The sequence below is a fragment of the Ambystoma mexicanum genome, chromosome 6p (genome assembly GCF_040938575.1).
Source record: "Ambystoma mexicanum isolate Mex_15411 chromosome 6p, UKY_AmexF1_1, whole genome shotgun sequence".
Taxonomy (NCBI): domain Eukaryota; kingdom Metazoa; phylum Chordata; class Amphibia; order Caudata; family Ambystomatidae; genus Ambystoma; species Ambystoma mexicanum.
The window spans coordinates 1,088,091,080-1,088,114,611 of NC_090935.1; the positions used below are offsets into that span (position 1 = coordinate 1,088,091,080).

A 23,532-nucleotide genomic window follows, 5' to 3' on the forward strand; every position below is an offset into this window, starting at 1 on the left:
GACTTGCACGGTTTGAACAAACTCCTCAGGAAGGACAAGTTCAAGATGGTTACTCTTTCTCAAGTCCTCCAGGCCCTTCAACTTCAGGACTGATTGGTGTCTCTCGACCTCAAGGATGCTTACTTCCATGTGCCGATCCATCCCAAGCACAAGAAGTACCTGAGGTTCGCGGTTGGCGACTCGCACTTTCAGTTTCGGGTCCTGCCGTTCGGATTGACCTCCGCCCCAAGGGTTTTCACCAAGCTCATGGTGGTGGTGGCAGCGCATCTCAGGAAAGGGGGGATTCACGTCTACCCCTACCTGGACGATTGGTTGATCAGGGGGAGCTCTCCCGAGCAGGTCCTGGATCATCTGTCCGTCACCTGCCACTCCCTTCACAGGCTGGGCTTCTCCCTCGATTTAAAGAAGTCCCATTTGACACCAACGCAGCGGCTCCAGTACATCGGAGCAGTGCTCGACACGTCCCTGGGGCAGTGTTTTCCTCCTCAGGTGAAGGCTCTTTAAATTCAGCAGATAGTGCACAAGTTTCAGTTTGCCCAAACTCTCCCAGCGTCCGAGTTTTTGAGACTGCTCGGCCTCATGGCATCCTGCATTCTTCTGGTGCCAGAGGCTCGTCTGCGGATGAGATCTTTGCAGTGGGCACTCAAGCTCAAGTGGTCTCAGTCCTCCGGCAGGCTGTCGGACCCTGTTCAGGTGCCGTCCTCGGTAGCCCGGGACCTTCTGTGGTGGGCCGTCGAGGGCAATCTGATGAAGGGTGCCCCATTTTGGCTGCCCTGGCCGGAGGTGACGATCGTGACGGACGCATCCCTCACGGGATGGGGAGCTCATGCCAACGAGCTGACAGTCAGCGGTCGTTGGTCTCCGTCGGAGTCCAGACTCCATATCAATCTGTTGGAGCGGAGGGCCGTCAGGCTAGCCCTGAAGGCTTTTCTGCCGACTGTGCGCAGGAAGAGTGTCCTGATTCTGACGGACAACACAGTGGCCATGCACTACCTCAACAAAAAGGGGGGTGCAGGGTCACTTCCGCTGTGCAGGGAGGTGATGCAGCTAGAGTTCTGGGCCATCCAGCCGGAAGTTTCATCTGGCCGGAGACGACAACGAGACGGCGGACGCTCTGAGCAGGCAGAGCACGATCTCTCACGAGTGGGAGCTGGCTTTGGAGATTCTCCTGGAGATATTCGCCCTTCGGGGGACCCCTCAAGTGGAACTCTTCGCCTCCAGTGTCAACCGGAAGTGCGAAAGATTTCGCTCGCAGGAATTTCCTCCAAAAGGAGCCTTAGGAGACGCGTTCGTGGTAGAGTGGTCATTCCCACTGCTGTACGCGTTTCCTCCAGTCCCCGTCATCCCGCAAGTGTTGCAGAGGTTACGGAGGTTCGGTTCCCGGATGATCCTCATTGCTCCGGCGTGGGCCCGGGGGACGTGGTACCCGGACCGTCTAGACTTGTCCATCTGCCCTCCTTGTCGTCTTCCCTACCGAGACGATCTGCTCTCACGGGAGGGGGGTCAGATTCTCCATCCAGAGGTCAGATCCCTCAATCTTCACGCTTGGCTTCCGAAAGGTTGAGGTATAAGGATTGGGACCTCCCTGAAGACGTGATGGAGGTGTTGCTCTCGGCCAGGCGGCCGGCAACTAAGTCTCTGTACCGTTGCCGTTGGAGAAAGTTCTGCGACTGTGCAGAGTTCAGAATGTGGATCCGTTTGAATGCGACATTCCCATGGTTTTGTCTTTTTTGCTTTCTTTGGCCCACAGGGGCTTGCAAGTGGTGACCATTAAAGGTTACCTGGCGGCGCTGTCCATATTTAAGCGCTCGTCTGAAGAGTGTTCCTATTTTAAGATTCCTTTTAATTTCGCAGTTTTTTAAAGGGCTCACTAATGTGTTCCCTCCGTCACCTTTTTTGGTGCCAGGTTGGGATTTGAACCTTGTTCTTAAGTTTCTTATGGGTGCTCCGTTTGAGCCTTTACATTCTTGCCCTTTGAGGCTGTTCACTCTGAAAACTGTGTTTTTAGTTGCGGTTACTTCCGCTCGCAGAGTGAGTGAGTTACAGGCACTTTCAGTTAAGCCACCCTTCACAGTGTTTCATAAGGACAGGGTTGTCCTTAGAGTTCGTCCTTCCTTTCTTCCAAAGGTGGTGTCGGACTTTCATTTGAGCCAGAAGGTTGTTCTTCCGGCGTTCTATCCTCCTCCACATCCTGGTAAGGAAGAGGAGAGGCTCCTTAGGCTTTATCCTAGGAGAGCGTTGAGCTTTTATATTTCGCGCATGTCCCGGGTCAGAGTGGACGATCAACTTTTCGTTGGTTACGCTGGAAAGCGTTTGGGACAAGCTGTGACGAAACGGACTGTCTCGTTGGATTATTTTAGCTATCTCCGAGTGTTACCGCTTGGCGGGTAAGGACCCTCCGGCTGGCTTGCGGGCCCATTCTACCAGAGGAGTGGCTGCGTCTACTGCCCTGAAGAGGGGTGTTCCTATTCGTCACATCTGTGATGCAGCCACCTGGGCTTCAGTACATACTTTTGTACGTCACTATTCCCTAGATTCCATCAGGGGGCAAGATCTTGCCTTTGGCAAGGCAGTTCTCTTCCGCAATTTGATTGGGCATGCTAAATTTGTATTCTAAATTCTTTCCCACCTCCTTGCTTGGTACTGCTTTGGGAGTCTGTCATAGATATGGAATACGTCGGAGGACCCAATCCCCTCGAAGAACAAGTTACTTTCTTACCTGGTAACGTTCTTTCGATGGGATGGTCCGACGACGTATTCCATATCGCTCCCTCCCTGCCTTCCCCGCTGCAGAATTTCTTTTTGCGATTGCAGCTTGCGTTCCGCAAGGCCTTGTGTGTCTGACTGGCAGAAAACTGGTGGCACACGTTCTGGGAAAAAACTATAACTGAGGCTATGGGCGTCGTGCGTCCTACTTATCACATCGGGTGACGTCGGACGAGGTCCTCGGGGACGGCGCATCGACGCAGGATGCAGACGCCAAAGATTTTCCGAAGCAGCACAGCTGTGGACATTACCTGTCATAGATATGGAATACGTCGTCGGACCATCCCGTCGAAAGAACGTTACCAGGTAAGAAAGTAACTTATTCTTTTGTGAGACTGGATGCCCAGGGATTAGTAAAAACAGTAAATGTACCTACATACCTCTGATTCCCACAAGGGAGTGCTTTGACCGCTATGCCAAGATCCAGAGGGCCTGCTGCCATGCTATATATTGGGTATCTATTGAGTTGCCAATGCAAATACCTCCCCCGCACCCTCTTTCCCATGTTGAAGTGGACATACAGAGAGACTCAAGATGGAAAATGTTTTTCAAAATGTGATGTTTGCAGAATTAAAATGGCGGTCTCTGAGGGCATTGCTCTTGTATTGTTCTGCAATAAAACGTTTTAAAAAAAAGTCCTTCCCTTGATGGATGAGAGAGTGCCTAGTGCCATAAGTCATAAATGTAACCCATTCCAGGAAGCGAGAAGTCTTTTAAGTAGGCCAATAAAGTGTTGACAAAGCCAACAGACAGGTGAGTGCCTCAAGTAGTAAAGAACAAAGGAAGCAACATTCTTAGGAGGGCCTCTCCCAATCCCAACAACTTAGAGGGAAAAAGAGGGGAGGATCCTTGGTCTGACATCCACCAATCATGGTCAGGCAAGGGAGCAGTAGGGCAAGGACTTTACACCAATTACAGCCTATGAAGATAGGAACAAGTATGTTTCATAGGTAATCAGTAGGGGTCACTTGTGCAGAGGGCACTAATGCCGTCTGGATTTACCTCTGGCTAGTCAGCGGTTCTGACCATCGCACAACGAAGAAAGGATCACCACACTGGGCTCCAAGAACCCCCATGACACAATGCAGGTGAAGATCAGCAATGGCCACTGCAAATAAATTGCAGAGGTCTACCCTCATAGTGAAAACAATGAAGCTGGTCTTCCAAGACCTCTCTTTGTGCTGGAGAGCTGCGACTGTGAGGGGGCGAGCTCTTATTTCACAAACCAAGGGGTCTGCGGAGTCCCAAGTCCGAACTTTGGACAGCGTCCGATGTAGCGAGGAAGCTAGTCAGCCCACAGGATGGTTCTGGGACAACTCCAAAGGCTTCCGAGGGTAGGATCCTTGAGCAGGGGTAGAGTGGTTGGTCCCACCGGTCCATGCTTCAAAGCATTGAAGAAGACCTTGCGATAAGCAAAGGAGGAGGGCTTCACTGGGGGGTGGCTGAGGAAAACAATTTATTTTATTGTTTAAAGCACAGACCTAGCTCGAGAGCAGTGGGTAGCATTTGGGCTGGCATCTTTTAACAGTAGTGCAGTACTGGGAAGTCTGTGCGTCGGTATGTGCATTCATTGGAATTAGTCCTTGGTCAAGTGTTGAAAGAGTTTTAAGAGATTTTCAAAATTGGAGAATTGTGGAGGCATTCCGAGGCGACACTGGGATAGAGTAACAGAGGGTGGGTACATGACAAGAGAAGGATTGTTTGCGGGTCCTCTTCACAGACAAGTTGTGATTCAAGCCGGTTGTTCGATTTGCGTGTGCCACCAGATATGTGGAGCTTAGCCACCAGGTACACTGTTGTGCTACTCATGACTGCTTTGTAAATGATACATACAGTCTTGAACAGTATCCTGGCTTGCAGTGGAAGCCAACGTACTTTGCGTAGGATGTGGGTCATTCGGTCAAATTTATGTGCTCCCGTAATAAGACGTGCAGCAGCATGGTAGGCTGCTTTTAGGGGAGCCGAGTGAGCAGCTGGGAGCCCTGTCAGGAGAGCATTTCCCCCATCAATGTGCAAGACCACAAGGGCCTACTCTACGTTCTAGAAATCCTGCAGTGAGATGAAGGGTTTGATTTGTCGAATGGTAGAGATTCTGAGCCAGGCTATTTGGGCCTTCTTGGCTATGTGTTTTTTGATGGACAGATTGCTGTCCATGGTGAAACCTTAGGATTTTGCTCAGTCTGAGAGATGTGAATCAAATCCTTCTAGGTGCATATCATTGAGCCATTGTTGTACACGCGAATCCCTTTGTCAGCAAGGAGGGAGAGCAGGATGCAGTGCTTGATGGTGTTGAATACAGCAGAGAGGTCAAGTAGGCATGAGTCAGCCTTACCATGATGTGGAGAGCATCATACGCCACCTGGATGGTGGCTGTCTCGATGCTACACTTTGGACGGAACCCTGACTGATCGTCATTTAGGAGGTGGAGTTGTTGAAGTCTGGCGAGTAGTTACGAAGCAAGTACTTATTCCAAGATTTTGCCAATGAACGGGAGGTTGGTAATAGGCCTGTTGTTGGCCAGGTCCTCTGGATTTAGGGTTTGTTTTTTCTTAAAAGAAATATGAGATCGGTCTTGATGGTATGATCCTCTTACGAGGGAGGCATTGATGATGCTGGCGAGCGCATTGAGCGCTGTGCCTGTTAATTGTTTAATGATGGAGGTTGGAATTATATCCACAGAGTAAGAAGAGGGTTTGAGGGAGGCAACCCCTCAAAAAAAAGAGGGTTTTTAGGACATCCGGATGAAAGAAAGGAGAGAATTAGGTCCAGAGTGGTAGTGTGCATACTTGGGCGTAGGGGATCCTAATGCTGCGAGAGGTTGACTTGATGGTTTCTCGGATTTTGTCTATTTTTTCAATAGGAAATGTTGCATTTTTCCTCAGTTGCTGGTACCTTTGGGTCGGGTGAGGGTTTGGTACAATGTTTTACTACTTCACAGAGGGCTTTGCTCATGTTGACGGTTGCCGCAATGGTGGTGGAGTTTTAAGCAGCTTTGGCCTCGGTAATCGGAATCCTACGGTTTACATACAGAGATTTAAGGTTGATGAGGTATCCTGAGTTATTGTTTTTACACCACTGTTTCTCTAGGGCTCTGATTGAGCATTTCCTGGAGGCTAGCTCGAGGGTGTACCATAGGGCCGATGGTTTGGTCTTAGCTTAGCTGGATTTTAGGGGGGCATCAGTGTCCACCAGTTTCATAGCAGAGTTGCTGACTAATTCCAGGAGGCCAGAGGCAATCCCCGTGCTGCTGAAGTCTGCAAAGTTTGCTTCTAGCTCATTGGCTGGGAAGGTTTTGAATGAGCAGCGTTCAGTGAGGGGCGTTTAGCCTGACCTTTGTGAGCCGTAGTCAAGCGGGTGACTGATAATGAGAAGGCGGCATGGTCAGACCAGTCAGGTGAGATACAGTCTGCACAGGTGATGATGTGAAGACTAAGTCTAGGGTGTTTCCTTTGTTGTGCGTGGAGGAGAGAACAATTTGCTTAAGGTCCATTGAAGCGGTCAGCACGGAAAGCTTGCTTCGAGTGTGGTTGTCAGCCTGTGACTTGGGGACGTTAAAATCACAGAGAAAGACATTATTTGAATGTGCTAACTTGTCAGAGGAGAGTAAGTTAGAAAGGTCTGTAATGAGAGTCACTCCTGTGAGGTAGTCTATAGATGAGGTGAAAGGTGATGGATTCCTTGTGCGATAGATGGAACCGGCAGGCGAATGATTCAAAAGAGCTTGTTCTGGGAGAGGGGATGATGGAGCAGGGCCAATTGCTCCTGTGAATGATTTCTATTGCGCCTCCTGTCCTTCCTGGCCGGTCAGCATGTTGGATGCAGTAGCCTTGTGGTAGGACAACCTTGTTAGGGAGAATTCTCAGAAATGTGCTGATTCCCTCCACCTTAGAGACCCCCAGCAACTTTGCTGGATTTTGAGGACTTGATTGTTTTTACCTGGAGAGAATGAGATCCTTTTTCTCTCATGTATTTTAATGTTATTTCTGAGCTTTGTGTTTTTTTGTTGTGGAGTCTGAAAAACTCCATAGGCATAATCTTTTACATTGTGTCGCATGGCAAATTCAGTGCAGTGGTAAAGGGAAGGCTTTTAGATTTCCCAAAGGTTTAAATACCTTCTCTGGGATAAACTACTGTTTCCCAGAGCAGTAAAGTGAAATTGACTTTACTTACATTTGTAACTTTCTAGACCCAGCATACACTATCTTACAATAGGGTGCTGGAGGGGTTACCTAGTATCCCCTTTGTCTAGCTTCTTATGTAAAATGTTTGTTACCCTTTCCTCACTGAATGGCTGGTGGCAGTGGTTTTGTTTTAACTACTGTGGTGTGCATTTACCGCGAGCTGCGTTCGCAGCTGCAGTAAAGCACCCAAGTGTGCAATTTTTGTTAAAATGGCCCTGGCCTTCTTTTTTTGCCATTTCTTTGTGGAAAGGTCCTCCTTGAGATTTACTCTGCGCACCAAACCAGATTTGGTCCATTGTTCGCTTTGCCTTTGGCGGGGTTCACGAGTGAAGCCCGCCTCTGGCTCCAGAGTGTCTGGGGTAGGCAGGAAGTGAGGGAGGTGCCCGAAACTCCCCTGTGCTTAGTCTCCTAGGACACCCAAATGCACTCTGTAGTGGTTGGCCGGCTGACTGTCCGGCAACGACAGCCACCCTGCTGGGTAAGTGACAGCTAGGCTGAAATGAATGCGAGAGAACTAAATAAAAGGCAAGGCTTTTGGCTTGGAAGGCTGATTTGACCACTGGACGAAGGAACCGAAGAAGAACTTGAAGTATACGCCTGCTGCAACTCCTGGACCGTTGGTTTGCCCGGTGAAGCCCTGCTAAAACTCCAAATTTGTATCGACAGAGAAGCCCCTGCAAGGACGACTTCTCCCCTTGAGTTGGTGGGACCAATTAACTCCAAAGTAAGCCACTTGGACATCCTTCTCGGAGCTGGTTGAATTTCCACAGAGTTGCTACTGGAAACCGTATAGCCTGGGAGAGGAACACCAGAGTGTGTGTGTTTCTTTTCTTTTAAGCTGGCCTAGGGCTCCAGGAAGATCCTCCAGACTCCCAGGAAGCAGGACTGACCGAGCCCGAGCCCTCTCAACAGAGTGCGGGACCCCAGAAGCAAGGAAAGTCCATCTCGACAGCCAGGAACCACAGTGTTGCTATTTGCTGTCGACGCAAGGAGCTGAAACACTGAACAGCCACTGATTTAAAGTTTGCCAGTTGCGAGCGGTGACCGTCCCATTGCAGTGCAGGAGTCCCCAGAAGTCCTCCCTTTTGTCCCCACGACTGAGGCCCAGGAACAGTGAGATCTGCACAGCTGCACAGGAACAGAAGTCATCAGCTGCACTTTTTCTTCAATTCAAAGGTACTGTACAAAGTGTGAAGGAACTTACCTCTTGCTGTAGAGTAGCTTGCATCTTCTACCACTCACAAGTCTAACGGCTTGAGGCCCTACATTAAATTCTTCTTTTCTTTAAAGACTTCTAAAACATTGTGCAAGGACTTTTCTACTTACATACCAGAAGTGCTTCATCCTATATAATACTTTTGCCCATTGGCTTTGGCCTAGCCTGTTATACTGAATGACTCTTCTGTAGCGATCCAAAAGTATTTGCCTGCTTAAGAATATTTGTGGTCTCTTGTTCTTATAACCTTTTCATTTTACCAACTTATAACAGTATTCTAAATGTAAACAGTAAGATATTAATGTCCCCAGCACCCTAGATATTGAAGTCACCTGAAGGTGTAGGTTGGGTCTGTGGGCCATCCCAAAAGGGTCTTTACTGATTTAGAAACTAAGAGTTCACAGTATTGAAGTGTATGTGTGTTACTATTATATTGCTCCCTTCTGAAGAAGGCTTATTCTAACTGACCGATAAATTAATAATTGTTTATTCAAGAAACCTTGAGTGTAAGTGTTTATTTGAATCCTTGTCACTGTGAATCTCTGTGTAACTCCCCTACAGCTCACATTGACCCCTCCTGAGATCAGCCTGGCTGCTCAACACGCTACCAAAACTGTGTAGTACAAGCTTATACCAAGGGTTGGGTTTCCTATACCTTTAGTCCAAGTTATTTGTAGTGTTCCCAGAGGGTACTGCATACAGACTTTGCCTAATCTCAGAGAGAATAGCCTCTCTGAGAAAAGTTGCATTAAGAAGTCTACCCAATAGCCTATGTTTATTTAGAAGTTGTGCCCAATAGCCTCTCTGAGAAAAGTGACATCTAGAAGTTGTGCCCAATAGCCTCTCTGAGAAAAGTTGCATTTAGAAGTGTATCAAACAGCCTATGTGTATTTAGAAGTGTAGCTGGTTCCAGTATGGTCTGGAATGGCATGTAAACCCACCATATCACACCCCACGCTTACTCTCTCCTCTACATCACCACTCAAATAGAACACAGAGATACTATGACACCATTCGGTATAACTGTTCTCATACCAACACTTCTCGCTCACTCCCCATCACTCTAAGTAAACACCGCTGGTTACACACCCCCCAGCCAGGCGTTCTCCTCAGGCCTAACGCAGCCACAGTCGGTCTGGATAAATCCTGCCAGAACTAACACATACCCCTGATATCAACCACCACACCTACCACTAAGAAGCAGCTATTTCACGAATAACGCACCAGCTGCACACATACCCGGTGCGCACATGCGCCGTTTGACCCTCCCCACTCTCTCTACTGACTTGAACTTCGGTTCCCAAGGGCGTTCAACCTACCAGCGCCTTCAGACCATACCAATGGTATATAAGGCGCTATATAAGTGCAAAATAACAATAACAGACCTCAAAAACATGGGGAGATAGGGTAAACCATGTTTCAGTGAAGAACAGGGCATCAAGGTTGTTGTACGAGATGAGGTCAGCGATCTCTGCAGTGTGACTGACTGCTGAGCGAGCATTAATAAACATGAGAGGGTGCGTGCATGTGGTCCGTAGTTGTTGGATGGGCAGTATTGATGATTTGCTAGGGTAGCTTGCCAGGGTTGCCCAGGGCACTTGGCCATTCGAACCCTAATGAGAGTGGGAATGGGCTGTGGAGGGAGAAGACACATGATGATGTCATTTGATGAGTAGCAGTTGTAGTGATTGGTTTGCAGGTGAAATGCAGTATCAGAGTCAGGCATTTGCAACTGCAACGGATCCAAAATGCAGCAGCAAGACTAGTCCTCAAACTATCTAGAAGAGACCACATCACCCCAGCCCTAAAAACAATACACTGGCTCCCAGTTAAACATCACATCACCTTCAAAACAATGTGCATAACGCACATGGCAATCAGTGGACAAGGCGCAGAATTCCTACAAAAGAAAATAACAATCTACAAACCAACAAGACCCCTCCGATCAAGCAACGAAGTCCGCCTGGAAATCAAACCATACCTTAAGAAAAAACGTAGAGGTATCTCCTTCTACCACTTAGCCGCAAAAACTTGGAACAACATCCCAAAAGAAATGAGAAACACCGAAGATCACCCGAAATTCAGGAAATCACTAAAAACCTGGCTCTTCAACACCACTGATACAAACTGAAAACCGAAACAGAGAAAAGGACTAAACTGGAAAGGGGACAGACAGCCCCAGAAATGACGGGGAAGCTCCCACGGCACCTGGACGGGTGACACCGGATAGACTGGAACTCAGACGACACGCACGGAGACCGAACCAACTACTCCACCCGCCCCTTAGTTACCACCAGGTACCACAGTGTTGTGGAATTGCCGAGATATTGGCAATTAGCACACAACCTGAATTGTTGACATTGGCAGGTGCACTGGCCACAGGAGTATGAAGGGAGGGCAGGTGGGCTATGAGAAAGCCTGATAGAGGCGGGGACCATAGGAGTAAGGAATCTTGAATGTCAGAGGGACCCAGATCAGGACAGGCGCATCAGGGGAGGCTACACGAGCCCAGCGCCTCAATTTAGGATAGAGATGCTAACTAACCAACTCCACTAACAATTTCCCCTCTGCTTACACCTCTCACATTCCAAACCAACACAAACAAAACCTACAGCACAACAAACCACACAAAGTTCACTACATTGCAACAACAAAACAAAAAAAGACACATAGACTTGCACAACAGTACACAACGACTACCGGCTGCAAACACCCCAGTCCCAGCCAACGGACCCACCGGGCTGAGGCCGCAAACAGCACATCACTGCTCTCCTGCACTTTTCCTGCTTCCTCCCACTAACTCAACCTCCCCTCCTCTTTCAGAGCTGCCAGTGCGCCAGGGGACCACTCCGGTGGTGATAGTGCGCGGTACAAATATCCTTTAACATTAGGCCCGAATAGGCACAAACAGGCTATATCCTTGTCTTTACATGTCTGTTAATGAGGATGCCAGTGATCAGGATGTCTAAGGAGGACTGATTAAATAGGTGGTAGGCAGAGCAACTGAGTGCAGGGCCTGGTCACATGACCATCAGCCTATTCAATGTTGTCCAGGGCCAGCAAGGAGTTCCGGGTCTTCAGCAAGATGCTACTCTTCATAGACTCAAATGACAATTTTATGAATGCCTGAAAAAGGCCTCCTTTTTTCCAAGCTGGAGTCGCCTCTAAGCAGACCAATGGGAAGGATCTGGAGCATTCAAACTGGCAGGGGCTGTGCAATACTGCCCAGCAACAGACACACTTAGGCCAGGATGTGGACTTGGACCAGACAATCCCAGTCCCCACATCCAGCCATAAGTACATACTGCCGCTTTGTCCAGCAAAGGGCTTAATAATGCCAATCTGGCCCTGGAAGGGCAGGATGAAGGCCAAAATACAAGATGGGCAAAATAAATACGAAAATCTTGTGGCATGGCCATTTTAAAATATATGGTACTATAAAAGGCATTACACAAAACGCAAAAGTTCACTCCGGAATATAAACAAAAGGTAGGAAAATACCCGCTGCCACCAGACCGTCTGCGACACATCATGCAAGTAACCACAAAGTTACCAAACCAAGTCAAAGGGACTTGGTAATCCCTACTGGATCTCACTGTAAGGGGAACTGTGCAGTGTAAATCAGTAGAGAACAACGTTCTCCTGCACTGATGCTCATAAGGACTGACCAGTGCCCCCAAAACAGGCATGTGAAGTAAAAAGGCACCAATTCCCTTCCCTTCAAAATTCAGGACAGGTTCCAAACAGCTAAAATGTGGGGTTCCATGGATGTCTAGGGAGGCAAAGCAGCAACAAGAAATTATGTTCTAACAATGGGGAGGACACAAATTCATAATAAAATGCAAAGAACCACGGCAAAAGCCAACATTTAATTTGCCATTATCGGATTTTGGGGGGGGGGGTTGGGGGTTGTGGGCTGTGTGCTGCGGTTGGGGGCTGTGTGCTGCGGTTGGTGGCAGTGGACCTAAAATGATAATATATCTGGTTTAAAGACTTTTTGAACAAAGGACTAGTATATTAAAGATGTTATGAGCACACACAACCGGGAATAAAATCACTGGACTGAAGTTTAGATATTTAAGCAGGCATTCGCAGGTTAATTCGGATTCTGCATGTACCTATGCAGTTTAGGATGCTATCGTCTTATTTGGAAAGTGCTGTTCATGGTGTAATATATCAACAAATGAGGGCAGAAACATAACTGATTAACAAAGCTCATAGTCATCACATTGTTTCCAGTCAGGAGAAATATACCATAGCATCCTAGAAGTCCCATAGAAGGACTGCAATCTGTATAGTATGTTATTACAACCCGCCCTGCAGGTTTTGACTTTTGGCTATTTTTGCCTCGTCTTGCCAAAGATAGACACCACTCGGCATACATACCAGGGGACAACAATAATCAGAAAGAAGTCATGTGTTTCTAAGAAAGTTGCAAAGGGGGTAAGAGTGAGGATATTAAATTGGTACAAGGCCGGAACTAAGCAAGTCAAACATACAGATCATTGAATGCCTTCCTGATAGCCTCGATTTCCCCACACAGCCTCTGTTCTGATAGGCACATTTTTGATAAGGTCCTCCAACGACTCATCACAATGGTTTTCTCTCCGACTTAATAATCTTCAGTACCTCCTTTTTGCCTAGTTTTTCCTCAATTCCAAAAGGAAGAGGCCGGTTGTGTGTAAACATCCCCAGCAGGATCATACAAGGGGCTCTTGTATGTTTACACCCAATATTCAGCTCTATGGGGGCTTGTACCGCTCTGCAGCACCCAGCAATCCTATCACATTCATAACGCATGTGTGCCAAGGACCCACTAACCTTCCCAAAACCCCCAGCAGGTGTCATTACCCACCAGACTGAGCATCCTCAAAGGGGGGAGCGATATAACCTAAACACGCACTTGGTGGATCAACCTACGGTTCGACTTTTATGTTAGCTATGCTAACCCACATTGGTCCCTTATGATTATCTTTAATTCAGCCTCCCATTACTGTATGAACAGAGATAGTGTTCACCAAGCAATATTTTTGAGGCCGACAAAGCATGCAACTTAGATTGCCTTAGAAGCAGCAGCACGTTGTGTAACATAATCCATAGGTTCTTTCTATTCAAAACACAGTGCCTCAAGCTCCACATATCTGGCCCTTTCACATTCCCTAATCTTGTGTTTGAATTACAAGAAATTCAAGACATATTTTCTTTCTCCTCTACAGCTGGCCTTGGCCGAACTGGGTCCTTGATAGCCTGCTACTTAATGAAGCATTATCGGATGACTGCAGGGGAGTCCATTGCTTGGATTAGAATATGTAGACCTGGCTCTGTAATAGGACCACAGCAAAACTTTTTGGTGAAGTAAGTAAACATCCAGTACTTGACATTGGCGAGTGTATAGAACATTGAGTGTTTTAATAAATGTAATGTAATGTAAATGTGTAATGTCTGTATTTTGTAACATTTTAATCAAGGGGGAAGTGCGGCTCATCTGGGTTTGGGCAAAAACTATTTGTGCTAAAAATACATATTTGCCGATTGTGATAAAGATTTATGGTTGTTAATAGTAAACAGCTGAGCCTTTGGACGTTGGGAGACATCTATCGCAAGAAGATAAAGGACCGAAGCAAAGGGGCTGTGACTATGATTCTTTCAGGTGTGGATGACATATCAATCAACGACCGAAGGAACAGAATGCAAAAGAAAGAAGATGATGAGCAGGTATGCACAAGTCTTGCGTTTTCCAATGTTTTACATTCTCTAGGGGTGCACTGCTACATAATCAGTGGGGTGATCATTTGCACATGATTTCATCTATTTTCCTTATACAGTAGGCAAATGGTTAGCCAGGCCGTTAAGGACTACAAAGCTGTAGGATGAACCATTTTGACAAATCACCTGACAGGATAAAATGCAGAAAGATCACTCAGTGACTGGTTTTAACACGCACAGAATTTTATGATGCATAACCCTGGTTTAGTAATAAGATTTTATTTCCTGTCTCAAGTGACGTGTGTGTACTGTAGTATGTCTTCTACCACATCCTTGACATTAAATATCCACATCCTCGACCTAAATATATATTTCTAAAAATGTGATTGCATTGACATAAAAAGGTCTATGTATAAAAATCATGAATTGAACATCCCATAAATCAAAAAACTAATAGATTGGATAAAACAATTTGCACACAAAACACTATGGTGAAGTGCCTGTCATAACCCTGGGCAATGTAAGAAATCCACAGTGTTTCTCCTGGGGCACAACCCTTTGTTGCTGCCTGCTACATTGCGTGCCAGTCCTGATAGAGCTGCAGAAGGAGAATCTGAGGTTAAGCTTTCAAGAATCGAGTAGAGCAGGCTTAGCTCTGCCCAGTTACCAAATGTTGTATACAGACCTCATCAGCAGCAACAAGGATGAGATTAGGTAGTCACCAAAACAGGAGAAGACTATAACAATGCAGTTATTGGTCAAGCGAAAGTGCCATAGAGTGGCAGACAAACTGGTAAAATGGAACAAAACTGCTGGAATAACTGATCCAATAGACAGACATAAGATGGTAAACTTCAAGACTGAAAATGTATGGAATCTGTGGAAGACTAGTAGAAATACTGACTCCCTTAGGGTTTAGGGATTCTGAAAAGGCCATGCAATGGAAGGCACCAGAGGAAAGCACTATGAAATAAAGGGAAGATGCTGTCAGCTGAAACTGAGAGGGTAGTTTCCTGGAGCCTATTGAATAAGACTGAGAAAGATTAGGGCATACTAGTTGTGGAGAGGAGTTCCTAACACCAGTAAGAATGTTAATGAAAGGAGAAATTGTGCATGTTGGAACCAGGAGAGAACCTTCCTAGAGTGTATTGAGACTGAGAACCTTTGTAGAACAGAAGTAGAAACTGATTAAAAAAGGGGCCATATGGATGCTGGTGCTTGAAATCTTGAGTACCTGTAGACATTCAAGAAACTGATAATGATCACATGCTAGTGTCATTAGAACTGAACATTACAAGAAACCCTCTGACAAATCTGGAGACTTTTTCATTCCAGGCCACCAGACAGTATTTTCATTCAGTTAAATGACTGAATTGTACCTTGAGATTTTAAATATCCCGCCAAAACACATGTTAAATGTCAAAGGTATTTGTACCGCGCACCGTCACCAACAGAGTTGGTTCCCAGGCGCTCTGGCGAATCTGCAAACGAGAAGGTGGGATAGATAAGTAGGTGAAGCGCGAGTAGGATAGTGAGAGGAGTGGTGTTCTATTGGCAGCTTCAACTCGGTATACACCGGGTGCTGAGCTTTGGTGTGAGTGTCGGATCGATGTCAGTCCTTGTGTGCTGTTGGTGCGGCTTATGTGTTGTTGCAGTGTTGTGAAGTGCATGCAGGTTTTTGTGCGAGAGGTGGTTGTGTGAGATTTTTGAGTGAGATAAGTCTGCAGAAATGCTGAGTTTTTTTGTTAGTGGGTTGTATGAAGTTAAACATGCTAACATTCAGAACTCTGTCAGAGTGTGGTGCTCGCCAATCCTCAGTCTCATCAGGGTGGGCGAAGGGGTTACGCCTGGCGGGGTTTTATGTTTGTGTGAAGCGCTCCTTGTGCTGTTCTAAAGCGCTCTGTAACTGTTCTAATTGCTCTTCGCCTTTCTATTCTAGCAAGCTCTGTAGGAGTTCTAATACTGATGGATTGAATGGTGTGGGTTGGGTGTCTGTTCTCCTCCTTGGGTGCTGGAGCTGGTGTTGTGGTCTCCTCTCGCTAACTTTCTATCTAAATGTGTCTGCTGGGGGTTTGGATATGGTACGGCCAGGAGGCAGTGGATGAGTCGTTTAAGGGCTTTCGTCTCGGTCTGAGTATGTGATCTGTCTATGGTGACCTCCTTTTGTTGCTATTTCCCATTTGGGTTCTGTGTATGTCCATTTTGGGAGTGACCGAGGTTGGTGTTTTTCATCTTGTTTAACAGGGTGGGCATTCTAGTGCGTCGCTGTTGTAGTTACGCTCTGAAGAGCCATGATTTGAGGCGTTTCCTGAATGCTAGGTGGTTTGTTGTGTTCCGTATTTTCTTAGGTAAGTCATTCCAGGTTTTCGGCGCCTGGTGAGAGAAAGAGGATCTTCCTGAGTTTTTTTCTGTTATAGGGTTTTGGTTCCAGGCGGATGTCAGTGCTTGATCTCAGTGTTCTTGTTGGTTGACGTAGGCGTAGTTTATCGCTTAGGAATTCTGCGCCTTGTTTGTGTATTGGGTGTGATTTGTTCTCTTTTGGGTAGCTTGAGGAGGAGTCTGGCTGCCGCATTTTGTATGCGTTGTAGTTTTTTTAGAAGTCGTTCGGGCATGCCCAGGCGTAGGTTATTGGCGTAATCTACTCTGGACATGATCAGAGTGATAAGTGTTTTGTTGGCGAACGACAGGAACGGTAGGATCCTTTTTGCTGCTCGCAGGAGGAAGAAACATTTCTTGAGTAGAGCGGTTACTTGTGGCTCTAGAATGAGGTTTTTATCCATCAGGACCCCTAGATTTTTTACAGTTGGTGATGGTGCTGGTGTGGTGCCGAGCTCTCTTGGCCAGGGGATGTAGCTGATGTCTCCTCCCATTTTTTAAACAATCATTATCTATGTTTTGCCTGGGTTTATTTTGAAGTGGTTGAGGTTCATCCAGTTGAATATATCACAAAGGCAATTCTCTAGTGTATGGTTTTCTTCTCAGGTGTCTTGTTTGTTGAAGATTATTTGAGTATCGTCGGCGTATATGTAGCATGTGAGGCCGTGTTTTTTGATGAGTTTGATTAATAGGTAAATGTAGATGTTGAATAGAAGCGGGAAGAAAGATGATCCTTGTGGTACTCCGCACGTGGAGTCTCTAGGTTTGGACTTAAAAGGTTTTGGTTCTGTTTGTCAGGAAGGATTTGATCCATAGTAGGGCGGTGTCTGTTATTCCTAGTCCTTCTAATCTCTTTATGAGGATGTCGTGGTTAAGTGTCGAAAGCTGCGGATAGATCAAGGAGAATCAGGGCGGTACTGTTGTCCGAGTCTGCGTTCGTTTTTAGGTCGTCCCATACTGGGTAGGGCTAGTTTGGTAAAAACTTTAACAGCAGCTGTTAAGCCAGAATTCATATTTGGAGGATCGTATAGCCACTTCCCGGGGCCCCTCAATCTTTTGCTTTTTTCCCCCTGGTTTTTTTCTTTTGTTCCTAGTTCTTTTTGGTGGCCAGAGGGACCTCTACTGAAGCCCCCCTGCCATTATGTCCCCTTTTACCTATTATAAGGTATATGTTATTGGGCACACCCCTAAAATCCCAGGAGTGCATCTCAGGCACCCCATGTCTGCCTTAGAACGAGTGTGTCACTATATTTTTGTTTTAGGGAGTAGGTTGGTAGTAGCTGAGCTTTAATTTTGGATTCACCAAATGCACCTTTTGGTAGCCACTGGTGTACCCTATGTGCTTTTTTGTTGCTTTATTAAGCCTCCTTCCAGCCATTTGTCATGATGCCTGCCCCCGAAGCACCAGGCCAGGCCCAGCACCCCCGGGAGCAGGCATCATGCCCCCGGGTAAAAGCCCAGCGGCCCCTTATAGGGGCTCTTTGGACTCTGTCTTGGCGCCATAGGTGCCAGGCACATAAAGGAAGGTGTTTTGTGCACTTACCTGATGCAGACCATGCAGCAAGATTCAGGCCTCCCTGAGACCTGAAAGGGACTATTTTTTCATTGGGACTATTTTGCCACTCGGGCGTGGCCAGGGAAGGATACTTACCTGGAACTACTTTGGGGGCTATTTAAGCCACGCCCAGACAGTAGTTCACGCTTCGCGTTGTTCTGCAGCCAAGCAGCTGAACGCTCATCGTGTCTGCTCCTGCATCTGGTCTCCAGCCACGCCCGCCTCGATCCTGGAACACCTGTAAGGAAAGAAGAGAAAGGTGAAAACAAAGAATTTTATCAAACTTCTTACCTGCATCCGGAACCTTCACGCCAGCGTTCCCGAGAAAAGACTTTCATTTAAAAGCACTGCGTTGCTCGCTGCAGCGCCGCGCTTCACTCACCTGTCCTCGGGAGTTCTTCTGGCTCCACCGCGACTGACTGCACCGGTCGCCACATCTCTGCGCCTAGGGGAGAGAAGAGGAGACAAAAGGTGAGCAGAAGGAACATATGAGGAAAGCCTAATTTTCCGCCATAACACTTACCGGTCTTCTGTTGGTGGACCATTCCTCATTTCGGGTCGGCGCCGATTCGTTGGCAGGTACGGCACCCCGGCCCCTATGGGGAAAGGACAAAAGACATTACTGGATGTATATAAAGACATTAAGAGGGATCGCCCCCATCGCTAACTCACCTGAGTTTACCATCGCCAATTCAATCCCTCAACACATCGCCTTCACTCTGCACCTGAAATAAAGGACAGATCACAGGTAGGGAAGGCAACAGAAAAGGAGGCTCTACACTTGAACTTTTGTAATCTTCATACTTACGGCGTTCCGCTCGGAAAAGTCAAGTGGATTTTGCCAGCGCCATTCTGAAAACCAGTGAAGTAACTGGACAAACATGCGCCCCTGCACCAGAAGCAGGATTGAGAGTTTATCCTTTCAAACCATAAGGTGAGCTTCAACCGGGGATTTCGGAGGAAGTTGGAGAAGAATGAAGTGGGGGAGGGGGGAGCAAGCACACTATTCTGCAGACTGTTAATCCCCTTTCTCATCTGCCGAAGGATATTCCTACGGGCCAGACAAGCAAGATTTGAGGGTCCTGTTCAGTCGGTGTTCCGAGTTCTGCGCATCACGCTCGAAGAGGCCACAGCAACCCAGACTAGACCAGCGCCTCCGTGGGAGTCAGGTGAGAGTTACACCATTTTTTTTCTAGGGCTTCCCTTTGTCTATGTGACAATGAGGTAGTCTCAAAATGAATGTTCTGACCATGTGGGTTCTTTGTGAGCCCATCGTGGCAGGCTCCATCCTGGTCCTAACTGGTTTAGGTTATGTGACGGGGCCTGCTTTTAGGCCCTGTCAGGGGAGGGAAGGAGCCCAAACCAAACAACCCGGAGTACCTGATTGAGTGCAAGCACCCGGTGAAAGAAGGCACCCCCCTCCCTTGACCACCTTACCTGGGGTGAAGGCGGCTACCCTGCCGCAGGAGAAAGTTGTCGGGGAGAAGCCGCAACAAGCAGCAGGGAGATGCCAGAGCTGCCATTATTCAGGAAATCCTCACTAGCCACTGGGGATATTTTGGTTCTATGTTTGGCCTACAAGAAGATCTGGACCCACCAGGTCCATATTAGAAATGCAGCAAGGGCGGGGCATACAGGCCCTTTTTTAGTCACCCCCCATAGACGTCCCCTGGCATGCCCCTCAGTTCAATGATTGGACAGGTTGAGTATCCAATCCTGGGAAGGGGTGGGGTATTTAAAGAGGTGCATGTGAGTTGTGCTGTGTGGGTTAGTTGGGTGAGGACAGGAGGTGGTGGAGGATGTCCAAGAGACCAGAGGAGCCGAGAGCGGCTGGAGTGCGGAAGGTATTGGAGAGAGGGGGTTTGTCGAGTATTTGTGTGCGAGAGTGGAGAGTGTGAGGATTAGAGAGAGAGTAGGGTCAAAGAGAGGTGGTGGTAGTTGTTGGAGTAATAAAGTGTTAGTGGGAGGAGGAAGTGTTAGTTGGTAGTAGCGGACAGTAAGTGTTAGTGGTAATTGCAGTGGAGATAGCAGTAATGAAAGATAGTGGTAATTGCAAGGCGGTAGTGGTGAGAGAGAGTAGAGGAATGGGAGTAGTGGTAAGAAAGGGGAGAGAGTAGCCAAAGAGTAGTAGGAGCAAGGAGGTTGCATAGCAGAGACGAAAGAACAACAATGGAGATAACCAGAGGTAGCGACAGTAAGAAGTGATAGAGTTGAGAAGTGAGAGGAGACTTCAGATCAAAGAGTGGAGCTTGAAAGGCGGAGTAAGAGATTGGAGGGACAGCAGGATGGTGGGAGGAGAACATCTGTTGGGACCACAGTAGAGAAGGGTCAGGAGAGAACGGGTGTGAGAGACCAAAGAGTGACACCCGGTGAAAGAAGGCACCACCCCATACCTCCTTAGACTGCTATGCGGCATAGGTCAGGGAAAGAATAGAAGAGCCCTAGAGAGTCAGGTACCCACCATTCTTGAGAAAACACCTGTAGCCCCAGAAATAACAGAGTAGGGGTACCTGGCGATAGTAATAAGATCCTGTTACAGACACCTGGGATAGGGAGGAGGGAAAGGGTGGGGTAGACAATTTAGAGAGGAACGGCCCTAGCGCCAAGTCCCCAAAAGACCCTGGTAGCCTGAAAGATCTCTCATCAGACCCACAACCAATCTGTTTGTTTTTCCAAATAAACACCCTTGGACTTGCTACTTGAGTCAACATGGTTAATTGTGGCGGGCCACTCCATCACAGTTAGTAGAGGTCCCTGGACTGGCCCTCTCCTGTGGGGGTGACTTTGGCTGAGTGGCAGTCATTCCCAGTCACCAAATATGTCCCTGGGTGGAGATAAAGTGCGCTTATCTAAAAGGGTAAAACAGAAGAAGCTGCAAAACCTTCTCTCGCTACAAACATTCAACTTGGAGCAAAATGTGATAATTGTCAGCTGTGGTCTAAGACTGGGTGCATATCGGCCCTAGGTGACCACAGAAAATCAGGGCTACTCTGGGCTACTCCGATAGGACTCACGGTACTGTCGGGGTATTCAAAACAACTGATATAAAGGAGTAGTAACTAGGGATAGTTGCTCCTTTATTCTGCCCCTTAAACAATCCCCTTATTTTTGGTTTATTTTTTAATTATTTTTATTTCCACTGTATCAGTCGATAATAAACGACAGCTTAGAAAGCACTTAAAAAGGGTGTGAAATAGATTGAAGATATTCCTCCTCGGTCAACCGATTTCTGAGATATAAGCTATTGTGATGGCATTCCTGAAGACCTAATAATTCATAATGCAAGAATTAGTTGACTTCCGTTGCTTGAGTCGAGTGTCAGATGTATCAATGCAATACACTGCCGCATGCCGCTATTTCTCTTGTTCTGTAGTGGAGAGGTGAAACAAAAAACAATATTTTTTGTATTCACTACATCTAAAAATGTATTGCTTTATAAATGCATATAGCAGTTACCTAACTGAATAAGCTTCAAACTACGTCTTTACTTTTACATTTTGTTCTACCCACCTCTGTTCTTAGAAGGTCTTGGGCATCCGTGCCAGGTCTGCATCTTCCATCTATAGATGGAGAAATGCTTGCTATTCCATTTGCTATGGACTTGCACTGCAGCCTCAATGGTGTTCACATTTTGTAAGGAAATATCATGATACAATTTTATTAATTGCGTGTGTTATTTTTTCAACCGCAGCCTCTCGAGACACTGACATTCTCTGCGTTTTGGTGTTGGTTCTATGTTATTTCATCGACGGTTGTAATTATGGGTTTTTTTACAAGTATTTTTTTAATTAAATTGATTATTTTTTATTTTTGGGGGGTCTCCTACCCAAGCCCCCATCCCCTATTGTTTGATTCCCCACCCCACTTTCCCAAACCCCCCTATATATTTGAGTTTTTTCGTAAAAAATACTCTTAAAAAAGCCTATCGAAATTACAACTGTAGATGAAAGGACGTTATACCTTGGTGATTACTGAACACCGGCTCGGTGCACATTTTGCATTGTCCCTTCGGACCGCGTTGAAATCTTGGCATCATACGTTGACATCACAATGACATTGCAGAGTGATACGTGAATGTTATTATTATTACATTTTTGTACTGCGCATCACGCCTATGGGCCTCAGTGCGCACATGTGTTCTATAAATGAGAACATGGTTTGATTGCAACAACCCATAATCAGTGGGATAAAGTTGCTGCTATCCAAATGCTGTTTTCTTGATTAAAGGAGCACCAACAAGACTACTCATTTCAGATCTACACCTATTCTATTTCTTTTACCAAAGGGGCACTTTTTAAACACACAGGTCCTTATATTGTGTCGCAAAGCTTCTTCTCTTGGTTCGTTTTATCTGCAGGTTTTTCAGGTTCGACATCTATTAACGAAAAAAGACTATACTAACATCTGTGTTAACCCACTTATTCCTAATGCCATCTGCTCATTATGTATAGTATATCTCTAGTTGTTTTCAAGGTTTTTCTTAATATTACCCAGTTGAAAGACTTTGCCATGGTATTGCTTCATTGCCGAGCCAATAGGGCCAACAGAGCACTAAAAGCTGCAAGTAACGTGGAGTACCAGTGGAAGAGGCTGCAAGGGCCAGAGGAATGTTTGCACACACAGGCAAAAAGGACCCACAGCAACAAGGCAGGTCGCAGTAGGCAGGCAGTCCCACGATGGTGAGACAGAGGGTTCAAAGAAAACAGCACCAGCAGGTTTAGCTAAAGAGTCAGTGGAAGAAGTCAGGAGAAGTAGGCGCGGCGCAGCAGTCGAGACGGTTAAACACCCGGCAAAGAAGTCCCACACCGGAGAGAATCAGTGAGTAGGACCTTTGCAGCAGGATGAATCAACGGTGGAAGTCAGAAGCCGTAGGAGCGGTGCAGCAGTCCAGGCAGATAAGCACCTGGCAGAGAAGTCCCACAACGGAGAGAAGCAATGAGTAGGAGGCGGGGAGATCCAAGCCAGCAGGATGAACCAACGGGTCACAATGGTGGAGGGCAGAAGCAAGAGGAGCAGCGCCGTAAACCAGGCAGGCAAATGCCCAGCCAAGGAGACCTGCACAGTAGAAAAGCAGCCTGCAGGAGGTGGCAGATCCAGGTGAGAGGGCAATCAGAGGACTGGACACCGCTGGGGAAGTGGGAACACCGGTCGCGGTGGACAAGAGCAGCAGGCGTAGCACATGTGAATACAGCGCCATGCAGCTGGTCAGAAGATGCGCAGAGGCAGGCCACGGGAGGCGAGGAGGAGCAGGGATGTCCCGCGAGAGGGCCGTTTCAGGGCCAAGCAGAGTCTCCCTATGGGTGGATAGAAGCAGAGGCAGACCTCTGAAGAGAGGACCAGCAGAAGCCACCACGCGTTCACAGAGAAGACCAGAGAAGCACGGCAATCCAGAAACAGGCCACGTAGCTTCCAGCCGAGAGGATCAGGAGGGCTGGCGTAGGAGCAAATTCAGGGGGGGAGAAGGCGATCCAGGGCTGCCACACATCTGAGGAGGCCCTAATAGAGGGAACAGTGCAGTGCATGCCAGTGGAGAGCTCCAATGGTGACAGGCAGTCCACAGCCAGGACCAAGCGGGTCGGAAGAAGAGTCCCAGGCAGCAGGAAGAGGTCAAGCGCTCTCGTACCAGAGCTAGAGGCCTAACTGGCACTGACGCAGTGTTGAAATCCAGGCTGGGATCAGGCAGAAGGAGTTTGCGAATCCCAGGAAAACTTGAACTGGAGGTGCCCTACGAG

General features: G+C 47.3%; 1 protein-coding gene across 13 annotated transcripts in view; it reads left to right on the top strand.

The window, feature by feature from the left end:
- CDC14B (cell division cycle 14B) overlaps nt 1–23,532 on the top strand; it is a 1,298,523-nt gene that overhangs the window by 934,331 nt on the left and 340,660 nt on the right. For all 13 annotated transcript variants that reach the window (XR_011280342.1, XR_011280341.1, XM_069625680.1 and 10 more), the window contains exons 10-11: nt 13,380–13,518; nt 13,725–13,878. Coding sequence is in view for 11 of the 13 variants with exons in the window: in XM_069625680.1 (XP_069481781.1) it covers nt 13,380–13,518; nt 13,725–13,878 (293 nt within the window). In the remaining 2 variants the exon portion in view is untranslated. The remainder of the gene's footprint in view (nt 1–13,379; nt 13,519–13,724; nt 13,879–23,532) is intronic.